The sequence below is a fragment of the Ursus maritimus genome, unplaced genomic scaffold (assembly GCF_017311325.1).
Source record: "Ursus maritimus isolate PB19 unplaced genomic scaffold, ASM1731132v1 scaffold_8, whole genome shotgun sequence".
NCBI classification, from domain to species: domain Eukaryota; kingdom Metazoa; phylum Chordata; class Mammalia; order Carnivora; family Ursidae; genus Ursus; species Ursus maritimus.
The window spans coordinates 76916278-76940683 of NW_024426996.1; the positions used below are offsets into that span (position 1 = coordinate 76916278).

General features: G+C 49.2%; 1 protein-coding gene across 1 annotated transcript in view; it reads right to left on the reverse strand.

Annotated features, from left to right (window-relative positions):
• Window positions 1–1350: 1350 nt before the first annotated feature.
• EVC2 (EvC ciliary complex subunit 2) overlaps window positions 1351–24406 on the reverse strand; it is a 117997-nt gene continuing 94941 nt past the window's right edge. Inside the window, 6 exon segments of the mRNA XM_040624923.1 lie at window positions 1351–2045; window positions 3841–3942; window positions 6624–6820; window positions 9343–9430; window positions 10861–11075; window positions 17300–17527. Coding sequence (XP_040480857.1) covers window positions 1775–2045; window positions 3841–3942; window positions 6624–6820; window positions 9343–9430; window positions 10861–11075; window positions 17300–17527 — 1101 coding nt within the window. The 3' untranslated portion in view covers window positions 1351–1774.

The following is a 24406-nucleotide window of genomic DNA, read 5'->3' on the forward strand; positions in this document are numbered from 1 at the left end:
CATAAGGCTCAGAAAGGTCAGGTGCTTGTCCAGGGACACACAGCTCACAAGTGGTGGGGCGGGATGAACTCAAGTCATCTTACACCAAAGACCATGCATTTTCTACTCCACTACTCTATGTGTGAAAATCACTGCTCTTATCCTTGCTCCGCTCACGGGATCTTCTGATGGGAAAGCTGGCTGCATCAATTCTCTCTTACACTTGACCTGCCTGCTCCTGCGTATCCATTAATGTCGTGACATGGCCACGTGGCAGCTCGTGATGGAAGAAGTATGACCCCCAGCAAAGGTCCCTGTTCACCACACTGCATGTGTGCTGGTTGGAAAGTACAAAGAAGACTTGGCCTTCTAGTCATCAACAAACAAAATGTCTCATGGCAGATAATGGTTTGAAAGTTAGGAGATCTGGCTTCAAAACCATATCTCTCCCTTGTAGGTGGTGTGATCCCGGGCAAGTTACTTATACTCTCTGAGTCTCAGCTTTCTTGGCTGTACAATGGGAGTAGTGATGCCCACCTTGCTGGGGTATTAGTGAGGACTGGAAGTGGGTTAAAGTAGCTGGAAGGGTCCAGCAGTGACTCTCAGGCAGCAGATGCTTCATCTGATCCCTTGTCTTCCCCTTGCTGGTGACAGGATGCCCTTCTCAATCATTTCCTACCCTCACTGCAATGGTATTCTTTGCCTGGCTCTTAGAAAGCTCATGCAATGATCCAGTCCAGCCTCAACGAGACATCATTGGCTCAACCACTGCTATGGAAGTGGAAAGGGTCAGAGCAGATAAAAGCACTCTGTGAAACACAAGGGCCTGTGTGCAGTTTGTTTGTTGGCAAATGTGCCCACTGATCGAGTCCGGGAGAAAGGGCGAGGGTTTGGGGCCATAAAGACTATGAACCCTGGGGGCACCTGGGTGGCTCAGTCGGTTAAGCATCTGCCTTCAGCTCAGGTAGTGATCCCAGGACCCTGGGATGTAGCCCCATGTAAGGCTCCCTGCTCAGTGGGGAGTCTGCTTCCCTTCTCCCTCTGCCGCTCCCCCTGCTTGTGCTTTCTCTCTCTCTCAAATAAGTAAATAATTTTTTTTAAAGAGTATGAACCCTGATTCTGCTACTTACTGGCTCTGTGATCTTTACACATCACCTCATCTTCTTAAGCCTTTGGATTTCCTCATTTATGAAAGGGGGAAATAACTCTAATTTGAGTCGGAGACCATATACCCCAGTGGCTGGCACATTTTCTGTCCACTAGAATGACAGAGGGCAAATCTCTGTGGAACACAACAACGTGAGCCAAAACACAAGTAAGGAAAATAAAGGGTTCCTACATAAAGCAAAACCAAGTGCCACCGAGAAGAGCTTTGTGTTAAATGCATTTATTTTCGAAAGTTCCATTGAGAAAAACAGAGTAGCTCACACACAAAATGCTGGAACAAAGAGCCTCGCTTGGACACACAGCCCATGTGCCCCCAGAAGTTGCAGAGGTACGAACTGGAGGCTAGGGTCTCCCCCAGACCCTTAGAGAGGTGAAACTGAAGGCAACAAGGGTTCAAGGCTGCCCCTGTGTCTCAGCACGTACCTCGTGATGCCAAAGAGAATAGACCCTCTGGAAATTCATGACACCAGATTAAACGGAGTCCCTGAACGTCGTGGGTGTTGGGGGTGTCTGCGTCTTCCGCATGTGCGACTTATAGCTATGAGTTGTACCCTATAAACACACACACACGAGTGGGCAGGAGAAAAAGAAAAATCTGTCTTCAGACTCCTTGGAGCCTTCCTTGGGACTAGTCCATGCCCAAGGCCCAAGTGGCCTTTTTGGCATTCAGAAAGTTCTTCTTCTTTCTCCTGGTAGGAGCATGCAATGAGATCTCTGGCTCCTTTGGATTTCTGAATATAAAGAGCTTCTCTCCTGTGTTTAATAAATCAATGGTCTCCGCCCCTACAATGGGCACAGCAGCCGGTTCTCCAATGGACTCCAGGGACAGGTGTGGCCAGCTTCCTTTTCCAGGCATTACCACCCTCTCTCTGAGAGGGGGACATGTCTTCTTTAATATACTAAAGAAAGAACAGAAGATCAGATTTGACATTTTTGGCAACTGACCCTCCTGAGTGTCCTGGTGGAGTTCTCCGGGAGAACCCACTTTGGGTCCTGAGGTCCTCAATCAGGTGTCATTTTAATGAAAGACTTTTCCCCTGTGGTCATCAGATGGCCCCTGAAATGAGCTGAAGCCTACAGCAAGTGGCGTCTACAGACAACTCTTGCAAGCCTCTTGTCATCATGTTGTTAGCTTGAAATCGGCCCTGGTCAGAGTACGTACACCACGGTAACTGGGAAATACTACAAATCAGAGCATCTGTCTCTGTCTCTCTCCCCACCAGCCAATGGTTCAACGTTTACCAGGACGTCATTGCCTGTGAGGCTCATACCAAAAGCAGGCTGATGAGATCTGACCTCAAAGCAAGAGTTAGAAGTCAGGCCAACTGCGTTTGAAACAGAAGAGTGACACTGGGGATGTCCCATAAAAGGACTGCTGGAATCCTGTGGTCCAGTCCCTAAATCCCTGGATGCTCTTGGTAATGGCCAGGACTCCTTCTAAGAGGCCTATACCAGCCAAAGCCACAGTGCTCTCTGTGTCCGAGCACAGCTGGGTCAGATGTGGCAGACGAGGCTCCACTGCTTCCTGTCCTCGCAGCTCGTGTGAATCTGAGCAAGGATTCCAACCCAGCTCTGTGTGATTCGGTCTCTCATCTTCCTGCCAGAGCTCCACGTGCCTCCAGGCAGGGCAAAGGCTAGCAGAGTGAGCCAGGGGAGTGGGACCAGTACCGCTCCTGATCTGTACTTGCTCCGCTCACAAGAGTGTAGCCTGGGAGTGCCTTCGCCCCCATCCCAGTCTGGAAGAACTGACTTCTGCTCCTTCGTGGAGGACTTCACATTTTTACAGCTCGAACTTTAGTTGCTTGGTTTGGGCTCAAAATCCAGATCTAATTGCTTTAGGACTAAATTCTGACATCCAGACTACTATCAATGGCTCCAGAATTGTTAACACAAACAATTCATGAAGCTTGGCCTCAACACCTGTACCGTAGTTGAAAAACTGGAAGGGGCAGGACTCAGGTTGCATGCTTCTCTCGGACATCAACTGTTTCCAGAGCACGCACTGGGCCGCAGGATCACTTTCTACCCTGTTATGAACCTACTTGACGTCACTCTTTCTCCAAAGCTTTCCTAGTGGGAAACACTGGACGCACTTGGCAACTGTAGCAATCTAAAACCACCCTGCCCCTAACTTTCCTCTGACCTCCAGGTGTGCGGAAACCACAGCTAAAAGAGAAAGGTGCTTGACGGAATAGAAAGGTCACTGGCCTGGAAGTCTAGGGAAAGAAAGTGGTAGTCGGATGGTCCCAGGTCCCATGGCCACCGTTTCCCAGTTGCAGGCTTGGTGCCTCTTTCTCTGACTTCCCTGAGCTCCAGCGTTACCATCCCCACTTTCTGGAAGGCTGGGAGGCTCAGTGCAGTAGGCGGCAAAGGGCTTCGTAAACTGTACACTCCAAATTGCAATAGGGATTTACTCTCCCTCTAACGACATCCCATTTGAAAACAGCCACTAGTTAAAATAAATACAGTAAAGTGGTAACTAATGATAAGAGAACATTCTCCCACTGATAGCGAGAAGCATATCTTCAGCTCCTAAACTCCACTGTGAGCAAAGATTGTGGTCTTTCGGGAAAGAATGTGGGTATGGTGGCAGTCACCCTCCCCCAGGTTCCTGGGCCCCTCATCTCCTGTCCCACTCACGGGCAGCCAGGCTGACCTCCTGCCCGCCCCACCTGAGCAGGTGTCCGGTGTTACCTCTCCTTCCTCTCGCGGGCCCAGAGCATCTTCTCCAGTCCTCTGCTTATCAGTTCTCCTCGCAGTCGGCTCTCCAGGGCTTGCCACCAGCCCTGGTGCTTCCTGAAGAAGGGAGGGTCTTAGTATTTCCTAGAATAGACTTTCCTGAAAAGCACGATGGCACTCCACCCTTCAACATGACCTTGGGCTGACAGGGAGAGCTCGTTTTCATGGTCTGTCTCCCATTGGAAGCACACTGATCGAGCACCTTCCCTGGTCAAGACACAATCTCTGCTCCCAAGGGGCTCCCAGTCTAGGGGTCAGAGCCAGGTAACGGGTGACATCAGTCACACGGCAGAAGGCTGCCTAGAGGCGGGGACACTCGAGGTGAGTCTTGCACCCCCCCAGAGGGAGGACACATGTGTGGAGGAACCCGATCTATGTGCTGACTTACAGAGTGCCCACCACGCCCCTTACTCTCCCGCATTCACTAGTCCCTACAACAGTGGACACGGTAGGAGCTCAGGAGTGTTTTATAATATATTAAGAAAGTTGAAATAGCACAGTGGAAGCTTGGAAGGTGGGCTGGCCCGGGAACTCTCAGGCTACATGAAGGATTGTGACTCTCGGCCGCAGGGGAAGGGACACTGCAGAGTCATGCAGGAGAGCGGGAGGAGGGAGACGTTCGCGAGCCTTGGGCTCATATCCGTTCAGTAAAGGACAGTGTGGAACCCGGAGTCCTGTCTGTCCTCTGCTCTGGTCAAGCTGGTTCACACTGCCTGGCTGGTGGTGGAGACGGCCTCTCTCCCAGGCTGAGTCAGGCTCACTCTCCCAGAAGGCGAACTCTTGGGTGGAGAAAACGGTCCTCTGAGGGCAGCATCCCAGAGCACATGTCTTTTGTACTCTCCTGGTCCTGCCCGTCCCAGGACCTGGGCGTCCCGCTCTCCTGGGGTTCTGACAGGTCCTTCACACACCCTTCCCTGCTGAGATTAGTCAGTCAGATTTTGTTGCCTGAAACCCTAGACCCTGAACTTGTGACCAGGCACCAGGTGTTTGGGACACAGGAGTGGTGACAGCCTTGCCCTCAGAGACTGTGGCAAGTGGCCTAGAGCTCCAGAATTGATCCAGTCCAGTTGGCCATGAGGCCAGGCAAAGAAATGGCACACGCATGCTCCACACTCATGCCTTGTCCATCAGCAGTCTCTGCTCACCAGCCTCCCCAACTGAGCTGGCTGAAGGCACAGCCCAGTGAACAAGGTACTCATGGGTGGCCACATTCCTGCCTCAGGGTCACCTCCAATATCTGCGTGTCCCTCACTGGCTATGCACCCAGAGAAACCACCCTGTGGCATACAGCTCTGTGACCCTGCCCACACCCAGCCCTCTGAAAAGAGCCAATACAACCCTCTGACCACGCCCACACCCAGCTTTGACCACACCCACACCCAGTAACCCAGCCTTCTGACCACGCCCACGCCCAGCCCTCTGACAGCACCTACCCAGTCCTGACCCTGCTTATATTCATGCCGACTGCACCCACCCACGCCTGACCACGCCCATGCCCAGCCCTCGGACCAGCCCTAGGGCCACGCCCACATTCAGGCCCCAACTGCAGGGTCCCACCGCGCTGAGAGGACTCCTTTAGCCCCTGTGGACTCCCACCCCTACCCCACAGCTATTGTTCCCACAGTCCCACCCTGCCTCTCACCGCACCCTACTCTTTGCCGTTAGCAGTGCTCCTTACCTTTTTGAGTCACGGACCCCTTATGACTCTGATAAAAGGGCACCGCCTCCTTTCTCAGGAAAATGCCTGGCGTTCAACACTCTTTTCCGGTGTGGTTGTGGCTTTTCTTGCTCCCTCGTCCCCCACAAACTCTATTCTCAAGTGGCCCTGCTGCTGCTCCCACACCCCTCACTCCACAGCCCTGCTTCCTGCCTTTCCTTATAAAGAGCCTCGGATGACCAAATTAACGCCTGAACCCCGCTCCTAAAGCGAAGTATGTCCGCAGCGTTGTCCATAATTGAGGGAAAAACGAATCCAAACCCAACGTCGGGTCAGAGGGCAACAGCTGCACCCACTATGCTACACACCTCCGTGGAACATTGCACAGCTCTTAACAACCCGTGAAGGGGTTGCAATAACTGCCATGTGTGAATTTTAAATTAATAAAACAGCAGAGAATACACTCTAAATGGTGTGATAACTATTGCACAGAACGACGTCCGCACATGGACGAGAGTCAGAAGGAAACGAGCAAACTCCCTGTGCTGTAAGGTTCTGAGGAGCAGGATGCAAGGTTGTGTATGCTGGGGTTGCTACACACGCAGAGATACTCGTACGAATTTTATGCACTCACACACTCACACGCACACACCAAACACACCCATAAAGCCAGCAAGGAAACACATTCTGGAAGAATTGTAAGAAAATGCTCCCAGCCATTTTCTCCAGATAGTAGAACCAGGGCATTTCTTTTTCTTCGTTTTCCTTGTATGTATTTTTTACACTTTCTTTAACCTGTGTGTGTGGCATTTGCAGCAGGGGAACCTTTTCTTAAGATTCTACTTGAAAAATAAATAGGTGACGAAGATAAAAGTCTGAACAAAATACTCAGGCCTCCCATGACTTCAAAAGGGTTCCTGGCCACCTGTCTGGCTGTCCTTGGTTCCCCGAGCAATGAAGTGCCGACCAGGGAGGGTGTGTGTGCCCCGGCCTGCGGGCGCCCTGCTTCCTCCCTCCGTGTGTTCCCTTCATGGAATGTCACCCCACTGTTTTCCAAAAGCAGCCCGGATGCCGCACTCACCTCCTCCTGCCCAGGTCGGCCTGCTCCCCGCCACCGTCATTCTCCACCGTGTGCTCCGGATGCTTCTGGCTGCCCGGATCCAGCGCGGCCAGCAGCTCGGACTGCGAGGCCGTGGGCAGAGCCACGCTCAGGAGCCGGCGCAGCGTGCCCCCTGGCACCATCGCCAGCCTGGACAGGTATGACGCCAGTCTCAGCTCCTAGAGGGATTGACGGGAAGCTCGTGACCTCACTGCTCTGGTCCTGATGAACAACACGCTTTAACGGACGATAGTCTTAGGATGTTCTGTCCCGCGGAGATAAACATTTTAGCAGCTTGGTTTTGAAAACATGTCCCCAAATTTGCAGAGCTGTCAAGAAAAATCTGTGTGGTCTGCAACCCTGGCTCACCACGATGTGTCCAAAACTTTCATCCATCCTCCCAACTGCTCTCAACTCACGCACCAGAACCGCACCCCGGGCCAGCGGCAGGGCCAGCTGGTGAGGCTTTTCCTCTCCTGCCCTGAGCACCGTGAGGCAATATGGTTCAGAGGGAACAGCACAGCTCAACAAACAACTGGAATGTCCCCAGACCAGCAGATGGTTGAGGAAGCTAGGCTACAGGCACATGTGGATGGATGCCGCGAGAAAAGAGCCTGTCCCCACAGGCGACACCCTCTCAGAGTTCGTGTATCTTTCTTTCCAGAACTGACAAGATGTGGACATGGAGAAGAGCATGGTGGTTGCCGGGGGTCAGGGAGGGGAGAGGTCTGGGTGCACCTGTAAAGGGGGGGGGCGCAAGGCAGGTCTTTGTGCCAATGGCATAGTTCTGTATCTTGCTTGCGGTGCTGGTTACATGAAATCTACATGTGCTGAACTGATAGAGAACCAGAGACACATTTTGTAACCAATGTCATACACTCATATGGTGCTAGAGCTTTGCAAGATACAACCATGGGGGGGGGGGGACTGAGTGAAACATGGCGTGGGGGTACCAGAACTCTCTATACTAGCTTTGTAACTTCCTGGAAATCTAAAGTGTTTCAAAATAAGAGGTTAAGAGAGAGAGAGAGAGAGTATGGGTTCTGCACTCTGGAAAGCCTGGGTTGGCTCTGCCCCACTGCACCGAAAGGACACTATGTGTCCTGGGGCTACACCCTTCTTTCTTCTGTGCTCAGCTTCCTTATTTGTAAAGTGGAGTAACTGTAACACCTATGGCAGAGGCTTCCATGAGGACAGAACGAGCTGCCGCCTGTGGAACTGTCCCACACTGGCGAGACACAGACAGCAGCTCAGAACAACACGCTTCCTTCTCCTGCAGTCCGGGGGACAAAAATCTGAAGTCACATCCACTGGGCTAAAGTCAGGGTGTCAACTGGACTAAAGTCAGGGTGTCAACAGGGCTTGTTCCTGCTCGGGCTCTGGGGACAATCCGTATTCTTGCCTCTTCCAGCTTCTAGCAGCCACCTGCCTGCGTTGGCTCATGGCCTTTCCTGAGTCTTCAAAGTGTGTCCCTCCAGCCTCTGCCTCTGTCACGGTCACACAGCCCTGCCTTCTCCCTGTACCTGTTCCTGCCTCCCTCCTTCCTGCATGGATTTCTGTTGTTTGTGTGTTCTCGGCATATTTCACCCTTGTCTTTGTGTTTAAGAAATGTGGCTTATAGTAAGGAATTTAAGCAATGTGGGAAAGCACAAGGATGAATGTTAATTATTCCAAACGCCTTTATCCAGAAGTGATTATCAGTAATATTAGGCAAGCACCACTTCCAAGCATCTTTCTAGACATTTATGTGGATGGATGGATGGTGGATGGATGGTTGCGGGGTGGATGGGGGATGGATGGGGGGATGGATGGACGGATGGATGGATGGACAGGTGGATGGATGGATAGGTGGGTGGATGGATGGATCGATGGAGAGACAGACATAACCATAAGAATGAGATCATAATACACAACAAATACTATTCAGCTTATGTATTTACCTTGATGATTGCCTGCTCTCCCCACTAGGATATCAGCTCCCGAGGGCATGGACTTTATCTCTTGTGTTTACTGCTGAAATCCCAGTGCCCAAGACAGCGCTTGCTGCTTCCCAGAAGTACAGTGAATGTTTATTCATGAACAGAGCCTCTTCAGAGGATGTCAGGGTGTTTGAAGTCAAGGGGACTCCACCTTGTCTACAAGAGGTTGCAGTCACCCTGGAGCCTCGAGGGGGTAGAGAGGAGTTCAGTGAGGAATGCAGATGGGGTCCCAGCCTCTCCCACAGCACAGGGAAGCTTCCTGCCTCACTGGGTTAGTGCCACTCATTTCTTAAGAGGCACGCCCTTCCCATTTTATTCGTGCAGCAATGAGGAAGTATCTTGCTTTAAAGGGAAGGCACAGTAGCATGAACCAGAATGGCTAGAGCATCTAAAGAGAGTGCAACCTGATTTCAGCGGCCAGCTCTGTTCCTGCTGGAGCCTCCCCTGTGCGTGTTAACCTGGCATCAGACAGAGAGGAGGAAGCACATCTGGGTACCTGGCGAGTCTCAGAGAAGAGAATGACCAGGGCGGTCACTACCACTGTCACTGTTGCTGCCGCTGGGCCTGTTGGGAATGTCCTCACCTGCCAGCCTGGTGCCAGGCGCTTGTCAGCAATTGGCTCAGCAGCTCCCCAGGTCCCACTGTCACCCCGCCTGTGCTCTAGGTGAGGACACGCACCCTCTAAGGAGGGCCGGCCCACAGCACGGCTAACGGGTCCTCACCTGGCTGTACAGGGCCGCAAAGGTGTCGAACTCCACATTCTCCAGCAAATCTTCGAGCACGACGTTGTGGTCTCGCTCCTCCCTCCAGCTGGAGTGCAGACAAAATCTACGTTGAGTCCACTTTCGCTATAACGTGATCCCAGAAGACCACCTAGTTATTTAAATAACCATCGCAAATGTCATCTGCATTATTTTTTTTAATCTATTGAAAGAGACGGCCAGAAGAGGCGTGTTCTCTCCTCGCTCTAGAAAGGTTCGCACATAATGTATTACAGAGGCCCGCCAGGAGAGGGCTCCTCAAAGGGAGATGTTTTGCGGGATCTGTATGGAGAATTTCTGTGGCTTTGCTGGGCGATATGTGGTCCTACTTGGGAAACTCTCAGTATTCGTTGTCATGCTCAAGAAGACCCAGATCTGGGTCCTCGCCCACCATGTGCCCCGTGTGGAAGTGGACCCAGAACCGTGTTCCCAGCCTGGTCTTGGCTCCGGCTGTGGAGGCTGGTGGCTCCTTTCCACGTGGGCATCCCCCTCAGGCCTTCTGACTTCCCGTGAGAGGGTCTGCCTACCCGGTCCCTTAGCTGATGGCGGTGGCACCATGGGTGACCTACCCTGCGTTCTTGTTGGCTAACACAACCCGAAACTCATGTCAAAAGCTTTTTTTCACGAGCAATGTCCTCCATGAAGCATGAGGCATATGAGGGTGTCATATACCCGAAAATCCTGGCGTCAACCAGGTCAGCGTCTCCGGGCCTTTCCCTCTGATCGCACAGATCCAGCCTCTCATACAATTAGTTCACTCTGATGCCGTGTTTCCAGGAAAGCATCATCGAATACATTAAAATAACCCGTAATCTCGCCACCCAGGAGCCACACCTGTTACAACTGGGTCTCTTTGCTGCTAATTAGTTTATGCACGTGTGCTTTCAAAAACAGAATCACGCTGCGTCTCTCGTTTGCACCCCGTCCTTTCCACATCAACGTTATATTCACAGTGGAAAACGACGACGCTGTTAAAAGTACGTTTTCTAAGCCTTCTTAATGCCCTGGGCAAAGGCTAATTGTCTGTTAATTAAGAAGAAAGCAAAGAACAGCCCTAACAAAAGACGAGGGATCGGTCTGTTTTATAATTTTCCAGGAGCAGGGTATGAGCTATGACGGTCACGGTGAGATCTGAGTTACTCACTGCACCGCACTGCTGCTCGGATAGCGCTATGATCACGTGCGATGCTACCAGCGGGAAGGCGGGTTGAAGGGCGCATGGACCTTCCCTGCCCCATGTTTGCAACTTCTGGTGAGTCTACAACTAGTTAAAAATAAAGAGCTTAAAAATATGTTCAGTGAAAACCTCAATGATCTTACAAAGAAAGTAAACCAAAGTATAGTGTCAGGGAGGAAGTGCGTTCCTAGGCTAGCAGCTGGCGTCTGCGCGCTGGGAGGACGCCTCGGACAGGAGCCAGGGGCCCCCAGGCCTGCAGGGGACCCACAGCACACGGTCCCACTGCCGGGCCCCGGGCTCACCTCTGCTGTTGGCGCTCCAGTAACTTCCGGCCCTGGCTCAGGGCCTGCTGCAGGACCGCCGAGATCTGCCTTTCAGAGCCCGAGTCCTCAGGCTCGCCCAGAAGCCCGGGCCCGTCGCCGGCCCACTGCTGCCGGGTCGCCAGAGCCCGCTGTAGCTGGGCCGCCTCCTGGTGCGCCAGCTTGTCTTCCAGTTTCCTCTCCAGTTCCTGCAGCTCCTATACACAGAGGGGCGAGGGGTCCGCAGATTAAATCCGACCTCCCCCGGGCCTGGCAGGACATGCTCCGCACCCACCCCCAGCGAGCCATGCCAAATAGCGCAGGGAGGCCACACTGTGACCGCTCATGCCTCCCTGCCTTTGTGCCCGCGGCTCTCGCCACCTGCTGGGCCCTCCTCTGTTTGCCTGGCCACTTCTGAGTCTCCTTTCAAGCCCTGACTCAGGAAGTTCCTCAGGGAAGGGCTCCTCATGTCCTGGGACAGTGTGGACCCCCTCTCCGAAGGCGCTCACTCCCCCTCCCCGGTACGTGTCCATCAGACGGAATATCTGCAGCCCCTCACAATTCCTATGTTGAGGCCATTACCCCAGGATGGGATTAGTGTCTTATAAAGACGTGGAAGAGAGAAACCAGGGCCCCCACTCTCTTCCAGGTGAGGACTCAACAAGAGAGTGGCTGTCCGCAAGCCAGGAAGCAAGCTCTCAGCAGCAGCTGACTACTGGCGCCTTGATCTTGGACTTCCAGCTTCCAGAACTGGGAGAGAAACATGTCTGTTTTTCAGCCCCCAGGCGATGGTGTTTTGTTCCAGAAGCCTAAGCAGACTCAGACACTGCCCCATCTTTGCTGCCTGACATCCCTGAACATTTCTGCTAGAGTGTGAGCTCCAGGGGGCAGGGCTGCCTCTCCAGCTCACTGTCTGCAGTGCTCATCACTGTGCCTGGCAGCTGGCACCTGTCGCGGATATACGTAAAGCAGGAGCACATGTTCATCCACCTGGGCCGAAGCCTGTGCCGGAGCACAGCAACCACGCTTGACACTGATGGGACCCACAGCACGCTGGGCACCGTTCTCAGTGCTCACATACATCAATCTCACTGAGTCCTTGTAACAACCCTAGGGAATACACACTCTTATTTTCTTCATTACAGAGGAGGAGATTAAGATGAAAGAGTTCAAGTAATGTGCTGTCTCATGCAGCTCTTAGGTGGCAGAGCCAGAATCTGAGGCCAGGCCAGGTCACGCCAGGGTTTGTGTCCTTAACCATCAGGGTATACTGCCTCTCATTGGCCAAGCAGAAGAAATATGCATTCTTGGGCCACCAGAGTCAGATAATGTGGCTACAAGAGGCTGTCCACAGCCTGCTCGGGTGGGTAAGGGCAGGGGGGAGGCTGGAAGGTCCCAAGCCTCACAGAATGCAGACACGCTGAAACTGTTACTCACCAGATAGGCCAGGGCTCTAAGTGGGGGTGGGGGGAAAGCTGGGGTTTAGTCCTAAGGGGCTTCAGATGGGCTCCGTAGAGGACGGTGGTCCATGATCTTCCAAAATAAGTGCAGAAGAGTCTGCCTTTCTGCCAAGGAGCCAAAGCTTGCATCAAATTGTCAAAAGGGCCTCAAAGCCCCCTGTGGCTCAGAAACACTGCTCAAGAACCAAGAGTGAAGAAAAGGGGGCCAGAGAGGAAAACCAAGGCCATCGTGTGCTGAGCACTTGGGTTTTGCCCTCAGGGCCATGGAAGCCTTTGAACGCTTCCGAGCGGGGTCTTCTAACACGCTGACGTTTCCAATTATGGCCATGTGTCTCATTGCAGCATCCCAAATGTAAACAGAACCAAACACAGCTTCCAACAGCGCTAATGAGTTTCTGACAGCGTGTTCTGTCAGCACGCCTGGAGCCTGGTGGTGGACCAGACTCACTGATCTCACACTCAGCAAATGGCCAGTAAGCCAGAGGGAGAACAGAGGAAGAACAGGGGGTCCACAGCACTTGAAGCTGGAGTGCAGATCCAATGGGTACCGTTGGTCTGGAGTCCCCTTATCCGTTATGAGGAAGTCCATCCATAGATCTGCCCATCATGCCGCTTGGCCCCGTGATTTTGTTATGCCCTTGCCCATGTTCCCATTCCACAGGAGGAGTCAAAATCTTTCATCCAAGGAGGTGCGCTCAATATGGTTCTCTTACGAGTCACTTCTTCCAAAGCATTTCATTTCATGCTTTTTTAATTCCCCTGAACGTTTAACAGCTTAAAAGCCCCTTCACAATGGGGAAGCGGTTTTCACAGAATGACCACACTGTGGAATGAAAGCCTAGTATCTGGAACAAAACCACAGGTTTGTCTTCCCTCCGAAGGCAAATTGAGAAAACCCTGGCTGCCTTTCCACCAGCTCAACACTACACCATGTGACTTACGAGCAGTCCCTCCAGGTCACAGAACTCTTCCAAACACAGCCAAGAATAAGGAGGTTTTGATGTTACTCAAAAAGGCTGTGAGATAAAACCACAGATGTAAGTGTCGTACCGCCCGGGACGACCGAAATCAGGGCAGTCTCAGCGAAGAGCCAGGAGGTGTCTCGGGGACTGAGAGCTGGATGCCGCCGGCTCCTAGTGTCTACTCTGCCCCTAATCGATACACGACCTTGACCTGCCCCTCGCGACCTTCACCTGTAATTTGGGGCCGGCCCACCCCTATGCCCATCACCTCTCACTCACACTTGCTGTGGACTTTGGGTGAATAGCCGGTGCAGGTTTCCTCCTGTCATCACTCTGCTGAGAAGTTTTCATCTTGGGTGGGTGTTGAATTCAAAAAATACTTGATCGGTGATATTGAAATGATCATACAGAGTTTTTTTCTTTTCTCCTTTAATCCGTTAACCTGATGAACTTTGTAAATGGATATTTTAAAGTTAAACCAACCTTATATTCCTGGGAAAACCTCAACCTGGCCATGCTGTACTAATAATTTCATGGATGGCTGGATTATGTTAGTAACAAGTAAAGGGTGAACTGTAATTGTTCTTCCTCATACGACTCACATCTGGTTTTGGTCAGGGTGGTCTGAGCTTCATAAAATGAGCAATAGTCCCTATTTTTCTAACATCAGGGACAATTTGTAGATGATATTGCAAAGATCTGTCAGACCTCACCTATAAAACTATCGGGGTGCGTGCTTTTTTGTGCATGTCAGAAGATTTCTTGACTAGTCCATCAATTTCTTTCATGGTAATAAGACTATATACATACTATTTTTCAACTTGAGTCAATTTTGACAAATTTTCTAGAAGACTTTCCATTTCCTTTCAGTTTTCAAATTCATCTACACGAAGTTGTTCATAGAGTTTTATGTTCTAAAACTCTACTTCACGTACAGCTCCAAGGCTTTTTATTATTTACTGGTCCCTTATCTCTTTTTCATATGGTCAGTTGTGTCAGAGCTTTGTGTATTTTATTAGACTTTTTTTCAGAAAATTCAACTTCTCACCTTACTGATCCTTTCTACTGTGGTTTTGTTTGGTTGATTGTTGGTAGTCTTTTTCTTATGTTATTTATGTGATCTACCTTCCTTCTTTCTACAGATTGATTTGTCATTTCCCCTCTAGCTTTTTATCTGATCTTAATCGTAAGCCGTTCTTCTCTAATATAAGTTTAGGGCATTAATTTCCCTTAGAGCTAAAAAACTACTTTAGCGAAATTCCACACATTTTCATATGTTGTATTTACATTATTTTCCTGTTCTACATTTTAAAAAATTTCCATTATCATTTGTTTGACCAAGGAATTATTGGGGAGTAAGTTTTAAAACTTTCAAAGTATGGACTTTGAGTACTAATCTTTTCTTAAATGGATTTGTGCTTAATTGTTCTTTTTCAAAAAGGTGGTCAAATAATATTGTCTAACTTAATTGTTTGTAATTGGTCCCAATGGGTGCTCAAAATTGCTGTATTTGTTAATTGCTGGCTGTAAGATTCTGTGGGCATACATTAAATACAGGTTGATTGATGGGTTAATCCATTCATAAGTGTCTTTAAATGTGTCTCATCTGACCAACCATAGAAAGAGGGGAGTGCTGAAATGCCCCATTACTGTGACAGACTTATCAACCTCTCCCTGCTGTTCTGTCAAGTTTTCTTTCATTATTTTGGGTCTTTCATTACATACACGTAAGTTTAAAGAATCGCTCTGCTCTCCACATGAATGAAAATTTTAAAGTCATTTCAGTATCACCTTTAATTTTTAAAATAATTTCATAAATCATTGTTTTATATTCTATACTGATAATCTGAGCATCTAACATCTTCAGGGATTTTAATCTGTTGGGGTGTTTGTTTGTTTGTTTGTTTGTTTCTCCCATATATATATCATCTTGTCTTGTACATGTGTTTGGGGACTTGTAATTTTAACTGAGAACTCCTACTTGGCTGAAATTAATCTGTGAAAATCCTGAGTTGCCCAGATTGAGAATCTTCTTCTCTGGACAGGATCTGCTTTGCTTTGGCCAGGCACTAGAGTAACCATCCATCTTAGACCCATTTTAATTTAATCTATCGCCTTGCGAGATTTCCTGACTGCAGAGCTAACGTACTACAGATCCACAGAGGAGGGCGCCCGGGTGGCTCAGCTGGCTAAGCGTCTGCCTTCAGCTCAGGTCACGATCCTGGGGTCCTGGGATTAAGTCCCGCATTGGGCTCCTTGCTCAGCAGGGAGTCTGCTTCTCCCTCTCCCTCTGCCTGCTGCTCCCCGTTTGTGCTCGCGCTCTCTCTCTGACAAATAAATAAATAAAATCTTAAAAAAAAGAAACACCAAAATTCACAGGGGAGACTCCCCTCCCCCCTCTCCCCTTCCCCCAGCCCTCCAGAGCAGGGCCGGAGAAGGACAGGTTTCCCTGTTAAAGGTGGCTCATTTGACAGCAGGTGGCTTTCTCCTCTCAAGCCCCCCTTGGGTATTCTACTTCCTCAGGACACCCCCAGCCTCATCTTCTATTCCCCCAAATAAACTCCAGATCCCTGGGTTGTAGAATTCAGTCTTCACCCCCGGATCTGAGCCTCTGGATTTGCTTTCCCTGGGGTTTTCCTTGGCCTTTGGGAATTTTCCACATGCTCTTGTGAACTCACAAAGCATCAAGATGGACGATTATTTTTATTTATCCAGCATCTGAATGTTTCCACTTCTTTCTATGTTTAAAAACATTTCACATAATGCAGGATGCATAATGCTCATGGGAACAACAGTTCAGGACTCTTTAGAACCTCATGTTATTTACGACTTTTAAAAAGGAATGATGGGAATGAAGCATGAGAGACTACGGACTCTGAGAAACAAACTGAGGGCCTCAGAGGGGAGGAGGGTGGGGGAATGGGATAGACCGGTGATGGGTAGTAAGGAGGGCACGTATTGCATGGTGCACTGGGTGTTATACACAAGTAATGAATCATCGAGCCTTACATCGGAAACCGGGGATGTACTGTATGGTGACTAACATAATATAATAAAAAAATCATTAAAAAAAAAAAAGGAATGATGGGAACCCCCCCTGGCAAGATCACTGGGGGGCAGTCCATGAGCGTGACCTAGTGGCCGAAGTCAGAAACAGACTGCATTCTGCTCCTGGCATTGATTAGCCACGGGGACTTCACAAAGAACTTGACCTGCCACCTGCCCCAATCTCAATTTCTCTACCCGAGAACTGAACATAATAGCAGTACCCACTTCGCAACCCAGCTCGATAATTAAGTAATAGAATGTGTGACAGAGAGCATTAAGCTAGAGCGGCATAAGATTGCAACTCAGACTCAGTCGTGCTTCGAGGGTCATTTTGGGATGTGTGATTAAGGATGATTAATGCTTGCACGAGAGGGCATGCATTCACAGCCTGTTCGTGCCTGCCTGCACATACTTGGCACCCAGGAAGCATGGGTTCCTTTTCCCTCTCTAGAGGAATTATAATAACATAGGAGATTCCAAAGTCAACCCATCAAGGACCTAAGATCAGTCCTCAAAACAGCGGATTCCATAGCTTCTGTTTTATGACTATACCTTGCATACCTTGACAAAAAAATGCAGCATGTAGGAATAATGGTAATAAATGCAATTATAAAAATAAACAACAATCCAGTATTTCATCGCATCTGAGGTGCCGTTAACTGAAAGCCACGCTGTGTCTACAGCTCTATGAATGGCCATCCCGGTGTCGTCGATATAAGATGCGCCCAGTCTCGGAAACGTTAAGAATGTTTAAACTCAAAAGGTTTGCTTCTCGGAGGCAATGAAATCGAGCAGGCTTGAGCTGTCAGGCACCTCACTTAGTCCTCCCTGCGACCCTGCAGTGTGCACAGGGCAGGTGAGCACCCGCCTGACAGTGAGGGAGCCAGGGGAGCGCACGGGGATGAACCCACGAACCCTGCAGATGTGGCCCAGGCTCCGTCCATCTTCCTCCCCGCCGAGCCCCGCACTCACCGGGCTGTGTGACCCCAGGATCTGCTCGCAGGCCAACTTCGTCAGGGTCTCGGACTCGCTCAGCTCCTCCAGGAGCAGGTCCTGCACGCTCAGGAGGGCGGTGTACGCCCACAGGGTCTTGGCCATCCCAGCCACCTTCTGGAACTGCAGGGAGACAAGGGACTCCACGAAGTGGGCCTCCTGGGCCTCCAGCTGCTGCACGCGTTCCCGAAGCAGTTCTCCGCGGACCTGGGGAGGGCAGGCCAGAAGCCGGGCAGGTGAGTGGGGGGGCGGGCGGCAGGGAGAGAGGTCGTACCACCAGCAACCTGCTAGACTGCGCTCTGGTAGTGGTTCACTCAGGACTTGGGGAGGCGTCAACTACTCGCAAAGCAGCAGCCCTGGAAACTGCAGGGCATCTCTGCTTATAAAGACTCTCCGGGGCTTCTGGAGTCTGGCGTTCACGGCACACTTCTCACTCTCGAAGGTACAGGGAACTAATTTGCCACCCAGTGGGAAATCCCTCGAGGTTCCCCCTCCGGAGGATGAAAGTTCGACCTTTCTAACAAGGCTCCGACCCCAGCTGAGGCATGCCTGGAAAGTCAGGTCTGTTCCTCTGCCACCCCCACCCGCACCGCTGGGACTCCACCCTTCCGGGCCACTCTGGGCCGCCTGGCCATGCCTGTGTGCCGGCTGTCAGGGCGCCCCACTGTGGTTGAAATGCCTGGCATCCCCGTCTCACTGAAGTCCCCCATTTGTCCTTCGGGTCCCTGGTTCCAACTACTCTGTTTGCAGTGTCCTTACCGGGCACGTGTTTGTCACCTCTTCTCCGTCCTCCCTTCATTCCACGCTCTTCCCCTGGGCCAGCCTTCCCCACACTGTTGACCCTGCCAGGCCACGAAACCCAAAGGGCCCCATACCCAAGGGGCTCTGTAAATCCCAGAAGAGGGGATCCATCGACTGCACTCGGTCACACACCCAAGAGGTTCATTCTGTCATCCATGTGTTTGCTCTATGACCACCACCTCTCATACTTTCTCCAGAAAACTTGCCACATGAACAATGGGTGAACTATGGGGTCTAATGCTTCTCAGATGCCAGGTCCCTATAACTGTGCACCCCCTCCCCTCACGGGGGCTCCATAAGCCACAAGCCAAAGACCAGCTTCTCAAGCACGTATCTTGGGGAAGCTTTTCACTTAATCTTTGCAAGTGTGTGGAATTTCAGTCACAAAACCAAAGGTAAAAGCAACCCACTGTCCGTCAACAGAGGAATGAACAGACACAGTGTGGTCTGGCCGGACAACGGAATATTATGCAGCCTTCAACAGGGGAGGTTCTGACGCCTGCGACCACATGGACGAACCTTGGGGACACGATTCTGTCAGTGAAATAAGCCAGTCACGGAAGGTCAGAGAGTGCGGGAGTCCACTTGCGTGAGGCACCTAGTGCAGTCCAATGCACACAGACAGCAAGCAGGCGGTGGGCGTGGGGGGCCGGGCGCCGCAGACGCACAGATGGAGTGTTTCATGGGGACAGAGCTTTGGTTCGGGAAGATGAAAGTTCTGGAGCTGGGGTGGGCGTGGTTGCACCACGGCATGAATGTACTTCATGCCACTGCACCGTGCATGTGAAAGCGGTGAAGACGGTCCACGTCACCTTATATATATTTACCCCAATAAAAAATACTGAAAAAGTTTATGGAATTCTGTTTTCTGCCACGTCACCTATTTTCCATCCTATGTGTATCGTCGGAGGTTTGGACGTGGTTGACATATGGAAGAACATTTACATGAAGTGGACGGTGGCAGAGGATGACAACCCTGTGTCTCCCATGGCGGCCTGGCCTTCCTGCACCTGTCAGCGTGTCCCTCGGAGGAAGGCAAGTCCCAGTTTGAAAAGCCCAGATTACGTCTCTACAACCTGACCTTCAGGAAAAACTCCGATGGGGGAAAGAGGGAAGAAGTGCCCCAAAAAAACACACAGGTGGCTTGTTGGCTGGGGAAGAAAATTCTGTTGGGGGCAAGGGGGGACCCCACAAGCATTTTTTGGAGAGGCAGTGCCTTCCACAAGCTTCAGAGAACCAAGAAGAGCGCCAAAGGGCATGCAGGGACAGCAAAGATACATGGTGCGGGCGCCTGCACATCTGGCTCACGGAAAAGCCCACAGACATCAGCAGCAGCACGGAGAGCTTTGGCCGAGGAGCGCAGCTGCTCTGGGAGACGGAGGCTTGTTTCCCTGCTTGAGCGGGAACCAGAAGCCTTATTCTCACAAGGATGCTATTAGACCCCAATCTTTCCCAAGCTTGGAGAGTCAGGTGACAGCCCCCTGACCACTGATGGGTTTCCATGGTAACTGTGGATAACATCTGAGCCTCCCCGGCGGGCCTTGCAGAAGGGCAGGCAGCCTTACTCAGCCTGAGGCGTCCACACCACGCCAGTGGTGCCCCCATGTCCTTCCAAGACTGGGCGAAGCTTCGTGAGAGTGGGACCCCAAGAGCGGTGTCTGGTGGCTCCCTTGTGGGGACGTGGGGACACAAGTCTCTAAAGCGCTTCCCGGATCTTAGCAGTCTTCCTGCAAACGCCCTTTGCCCACAGCTGCTTTCCCACTCCGAGGTTACGAACAAAGTATATTTGTGCTTCATTCATCAATCTAAAAAATAATAAGCACAGAAGACGTATAATATACAGGAACGTGTGATGCACCAAGGGGACGGGGTGGGGGTAGAGAAGAGGCAAAGATGCCTGAGACGAGGATCTGACCCTGAAGGAACTCCTCACTGAGGACCGAAGCAGGCTCTGACTCTGGCACATACTAGCTCGTGACCTTGGGCAAGTTCACTGAGCTGCCTATCTTTTCTCATCTATAAATGGGAATAATAATACCTCCTAACACACAGGATTTTACAAAAAGCTTTACTGAGGTATAATGGTCATACAAAACCCGCTCGTATTTGAAGGCTACCATCTGGAAAGCTGTAACATCTCTGCACACCCCAAGGCAACGGGAAGGGCCATGGCAAACCCAGGGGAAAACACGAGTGTCAGGCAGGTGGCCAAGAAAGGGATGAGCAACCGGTCCCCTTATCATGCACCAGCCATGAGCTCAGATTTCCATGTGACCTCCACGGGGTCTCCGTCCTCCCCACCAGGGTATGCGGAGGGGTGGTGGGCCAGATACCCCGTAAAGCCGAGCCCCCTGCAGGGGTGCAGGGCAGAGCGAGGGGGCCATAAGGGGATCTCAAGTCTCATTTCCGCAAATTCACACTTAAAACGTGCGGTCAAGTGTAAAGCCTTTCCTATGTACTGTAAGAATCATGTGGACAATGAAATTAAGGAAAGAAAATTTCTCCAAAATCCTTTCCTCTTCTTCTTTGGAAAGTTTAATTTGTTAATTCCAGCGCGGTAAGAATGTGCCTCTAGCGAGGGTTTCCATCCTTGTCTAAAAAGAGCCCTGGGAAAGGGTACAGATTTGCATTTCTGTGACAGGCTTCGTTAAATATTCAAGCTATCTAAAGTAATAAAAATTCATTTTCAAAATAATATGCTGCTAAATACTCTTCTTTTAAATGGGAAGTTCCAACCACTGCCTTACTCATCTCTCTGACTCCCTTCCCAGGGCATTTCAAAAAAAGTAGTTTCTTCTAGGTTCGGTGATGTCCTTTAAATGCAAATTAAAATCGGCTCCTCAGCCAGCAGAGAATTACTGGCACTGAAGGAGTTCAAGACACCACAGCCTCCCTGCCCAGGTTTGGGAGCAAACAACCAGAAACATGGGTGAGCCGGACAGACAGAGGCCAAATGTCAGCTTTACCGGTGATGAGATCTACCCTGGAGAATGTGGCCCGGGCGGGGTGGAGGGGTGTCCAGATGAATACACACTCCCCCAGGCCACGGAGCGCGGCCCGTGGTGGACAGAGAACAGGAGCCTCCTGCAGGCCGCCTGGCTTTGGAGGAGAGCGGAAGGAGCCGCACCGAACATGCCCGTGCCTTCTTTAATCCCACCAGTCAGATAACGCCCTCCTCGGAGAAAAGTGAGCAAGACATGGAGAGCGGCCAGGAGGTCGCTAGCCAAGTCACACGAGGAGAGAAAGTGGTCACATCAAGAATCTCATGTCCAAAGGCTGGGAGGAGAGGGTCGATGAAATGCTCTTTACCTAGGAGCGTGCCCTTGTATCCCAGAGGCTGGCCCTGGGACACCCAGATCAGTTTCACCCATGCTTTGCGGGATGGGTTCAAAATTGAAGGCTCTCTCCTCCATGTTGCATCCATCAGGGAGTAGACTCAGTAAAGGGGTGTTAATATTTACTAAATGAAATACCACACTGCTAAATAAACATTATTAATGCTTACATTTAGAGATAGGAGAATTGATTTCTACGACGGGAAAGACACTACCACCCACCCCATCAGCTGGATAATCACAGTGCAAAACTCTCAAACAAATCAAGGGTACTGCCTTAAACTAGTGAGCATAGTTTTGTTTGGTTGGTTTATGGTTGATCTGTTTTCTCTTACATATACACTTACCATTTAACTAGTTGTGTGACTTAGGATGCTTAACCTCTCTGAGTCTCAGTTTTGTCTGTGAAAAAGAGATAATAAAAGGACAGGGGACAATGCCCCCTATAGTTTCTGATACTATAGATGAGCCCCTAATAAATAGTAACTGCCATATTAGACCACTATTACTATTTTTATTATCATTATTATAATCAGTTAAGTAGAGTCTCTTGGGTTGTAGGAAAAAGATGAAAATAATGGTTTGTAATATTAGAGATTTTCTTTCCTCCTTTAAAAAAGTTTCTTCACTTTTATTTATAAAAATACATGTACGGGGCACCTGGGTGGCTTAGTGGGTTGAGTGTCTAACTCTTGATTTCAGCTCAGGTCATGATCTCAGGGTCCTAGGATAGAGACCCATATTATGCTCTGCACTAAGTAGGGAGTCTGCTTCTCCCTCTGCATCCCCTCCAGCTCTCATGCTCTCTCTCTCTCTCTGAAAAGAAATAAACGCACAATGTAGAAAAATATTAACAATAGAGCTTCCTGGCAAAAGATGGTAGATTTGTAACATGCATCTACTGTTTTCTTTAAGGCAGAATTGAAAGGGAGGGAAAAAATGAAAGAAGAAACATTAGCCACAAAATTTTGAAAGCTGGAAAGGAGATGACTGAGTAGCAAAGGACTCAACAGATCCCCCAAAACTGAATTCCAAGTCAGAAATGGGGTCAGCAAAGAAGCAACATAATTTGTGCTGCAGGGTCCCGCTAAGTATCACAGAATGCAGGCACCACTGGAAGCTGGGGGTAAACGCTAAATGTGAACAAGAGGAGAGGTGGGGCTTCCAGACTCATGCCACCCAACTCCCCCCAGTGACAGCTGGAGATTTAATTTCCAGAAGAGTCTCTGAACTTGGAGAGACGAGGCTCCATATAGAAAGCAGAGGACTCAAGTGAAACTTCACATCCAGACTACTAAAATCTCAGTTTTCTTCCTCTATTTGGTTCCTCAAATGTGGGTAGTCAGGCCTTTACCATATGGGGCAGGAGAATGGTCTTCTCTGGGGACTCTGATCAGCCTTAAATAAAGATCCTAACATTGGAGTTCCCCAAGTAAAGGGTCTAGCCCAGTCACATCAGGGTGAAGGTCACAGTCCACAGGCCCCACTTACAGGCTCAGAGCTTCCAAGGAGCTTTTGAGAACTTCACTCTTAAATATGATCAGACCAAGGATGATCACACTGGGGAAAGCCTCTAATGAATTACAGAGGTGATAGTAAATATGCAGAATTAAAAAAAAAAAAAACTTTAAAAAACAATGTTCTCAGAGATATAAAAAGTTAGAGTAGCCTTAAAAAAAAAGAGGAATATAATTTCTTTAAGAAGAGAGCATTCAGAGAGGAAAAGCTCTTGATAAATTGGAAAATAAAACATAAATGAAAAATTCAATTAAAGGTCTGTAAGATAAAACTTAGGATACTCCCCAGAAACTAAAACAAAACAAAACAAAAACCAAAAAAAAGGGAAAATAATGAAAAAAAAAGAAAAAAGAAAACTAATAGATAAGAGGTCCAACTGAAAAATCAGAGATCTAGAAAGAGATTAGAGAAAAGAAGGGGAGTTCATAATCAATATAACTCAAGAAAATTTTCCAAAATTCCAAAATTGGTCGAACTACCCATCAACGATGGGAGCAGAAAGAATATATTTTCAGTCTTACAAAATTTCAAAATATTAAATCTCTTATGTGCCCTTTCCTAAGAAACTAAGAGAAGGTGTGTTTCATTAAAACAAAGAACAAATCAGGAAAGAGAAGGATGAAAGAATTTTATAGTATGACCCCAAGATGGCAGCTGTACATAAGGTATAAATTACAACAACCAGATTGGGGCACAGCTGATATACACAGAGAGACGTCCTAAAAATTATGAAATTAATAGAAGGCATGACTTGTGTGGTGGTTCTGACAGGATATTTGGTCAACTATCAAAAAGTGTATTGAAAGTAATCAAAAAAGAAACCAAAAGACAGCATTAACTCCAGGAAAAACAAAGTTATACAGAAAAGAAAAATAAATCTCAGTTTTATATGGCTCAGATGTAAATAACATTTAAATAGAAATCTCAAATATACACCTAATATATTGAGGAAAACAGAAAAGGCTCATGTGTATTGCAGGTTGAAAGAAGAAAGACAGCTGAATTGTATCTCCATAAAGAAAGGTGAATAGATAATACCCAAAGTAAAGACATCAAGAAATAACAAGACAAGCATGTTATTTGGAAATATGGAGGTAAATTCCAAAAGATCTAGCTAAAAAATGTCATTACTTCTGGAGATTTGAAAATATATGTATATGTGTTATAGGGAGTTGCTCTTTTTTTAGCACAAACCTTGTAGAATTATTTGACTCTAAAAAAATGTATGCATAAACTTTATAAAAATGAAGAGTAAACTTTAAAAAATGGACAATGTAAAAAAAAGTTACTATACTCAAACCATTAAAAGAGAACTGTGGTAACCTTTGGTGCGTGAAAGGTAGAAGTGGGACAGATTAGAAAGGTAAGATGAAGACAAATTGTGAGGCCTTGAATGCCACACTCAGGAATCTGGATTCTGTTTGGGGATGGT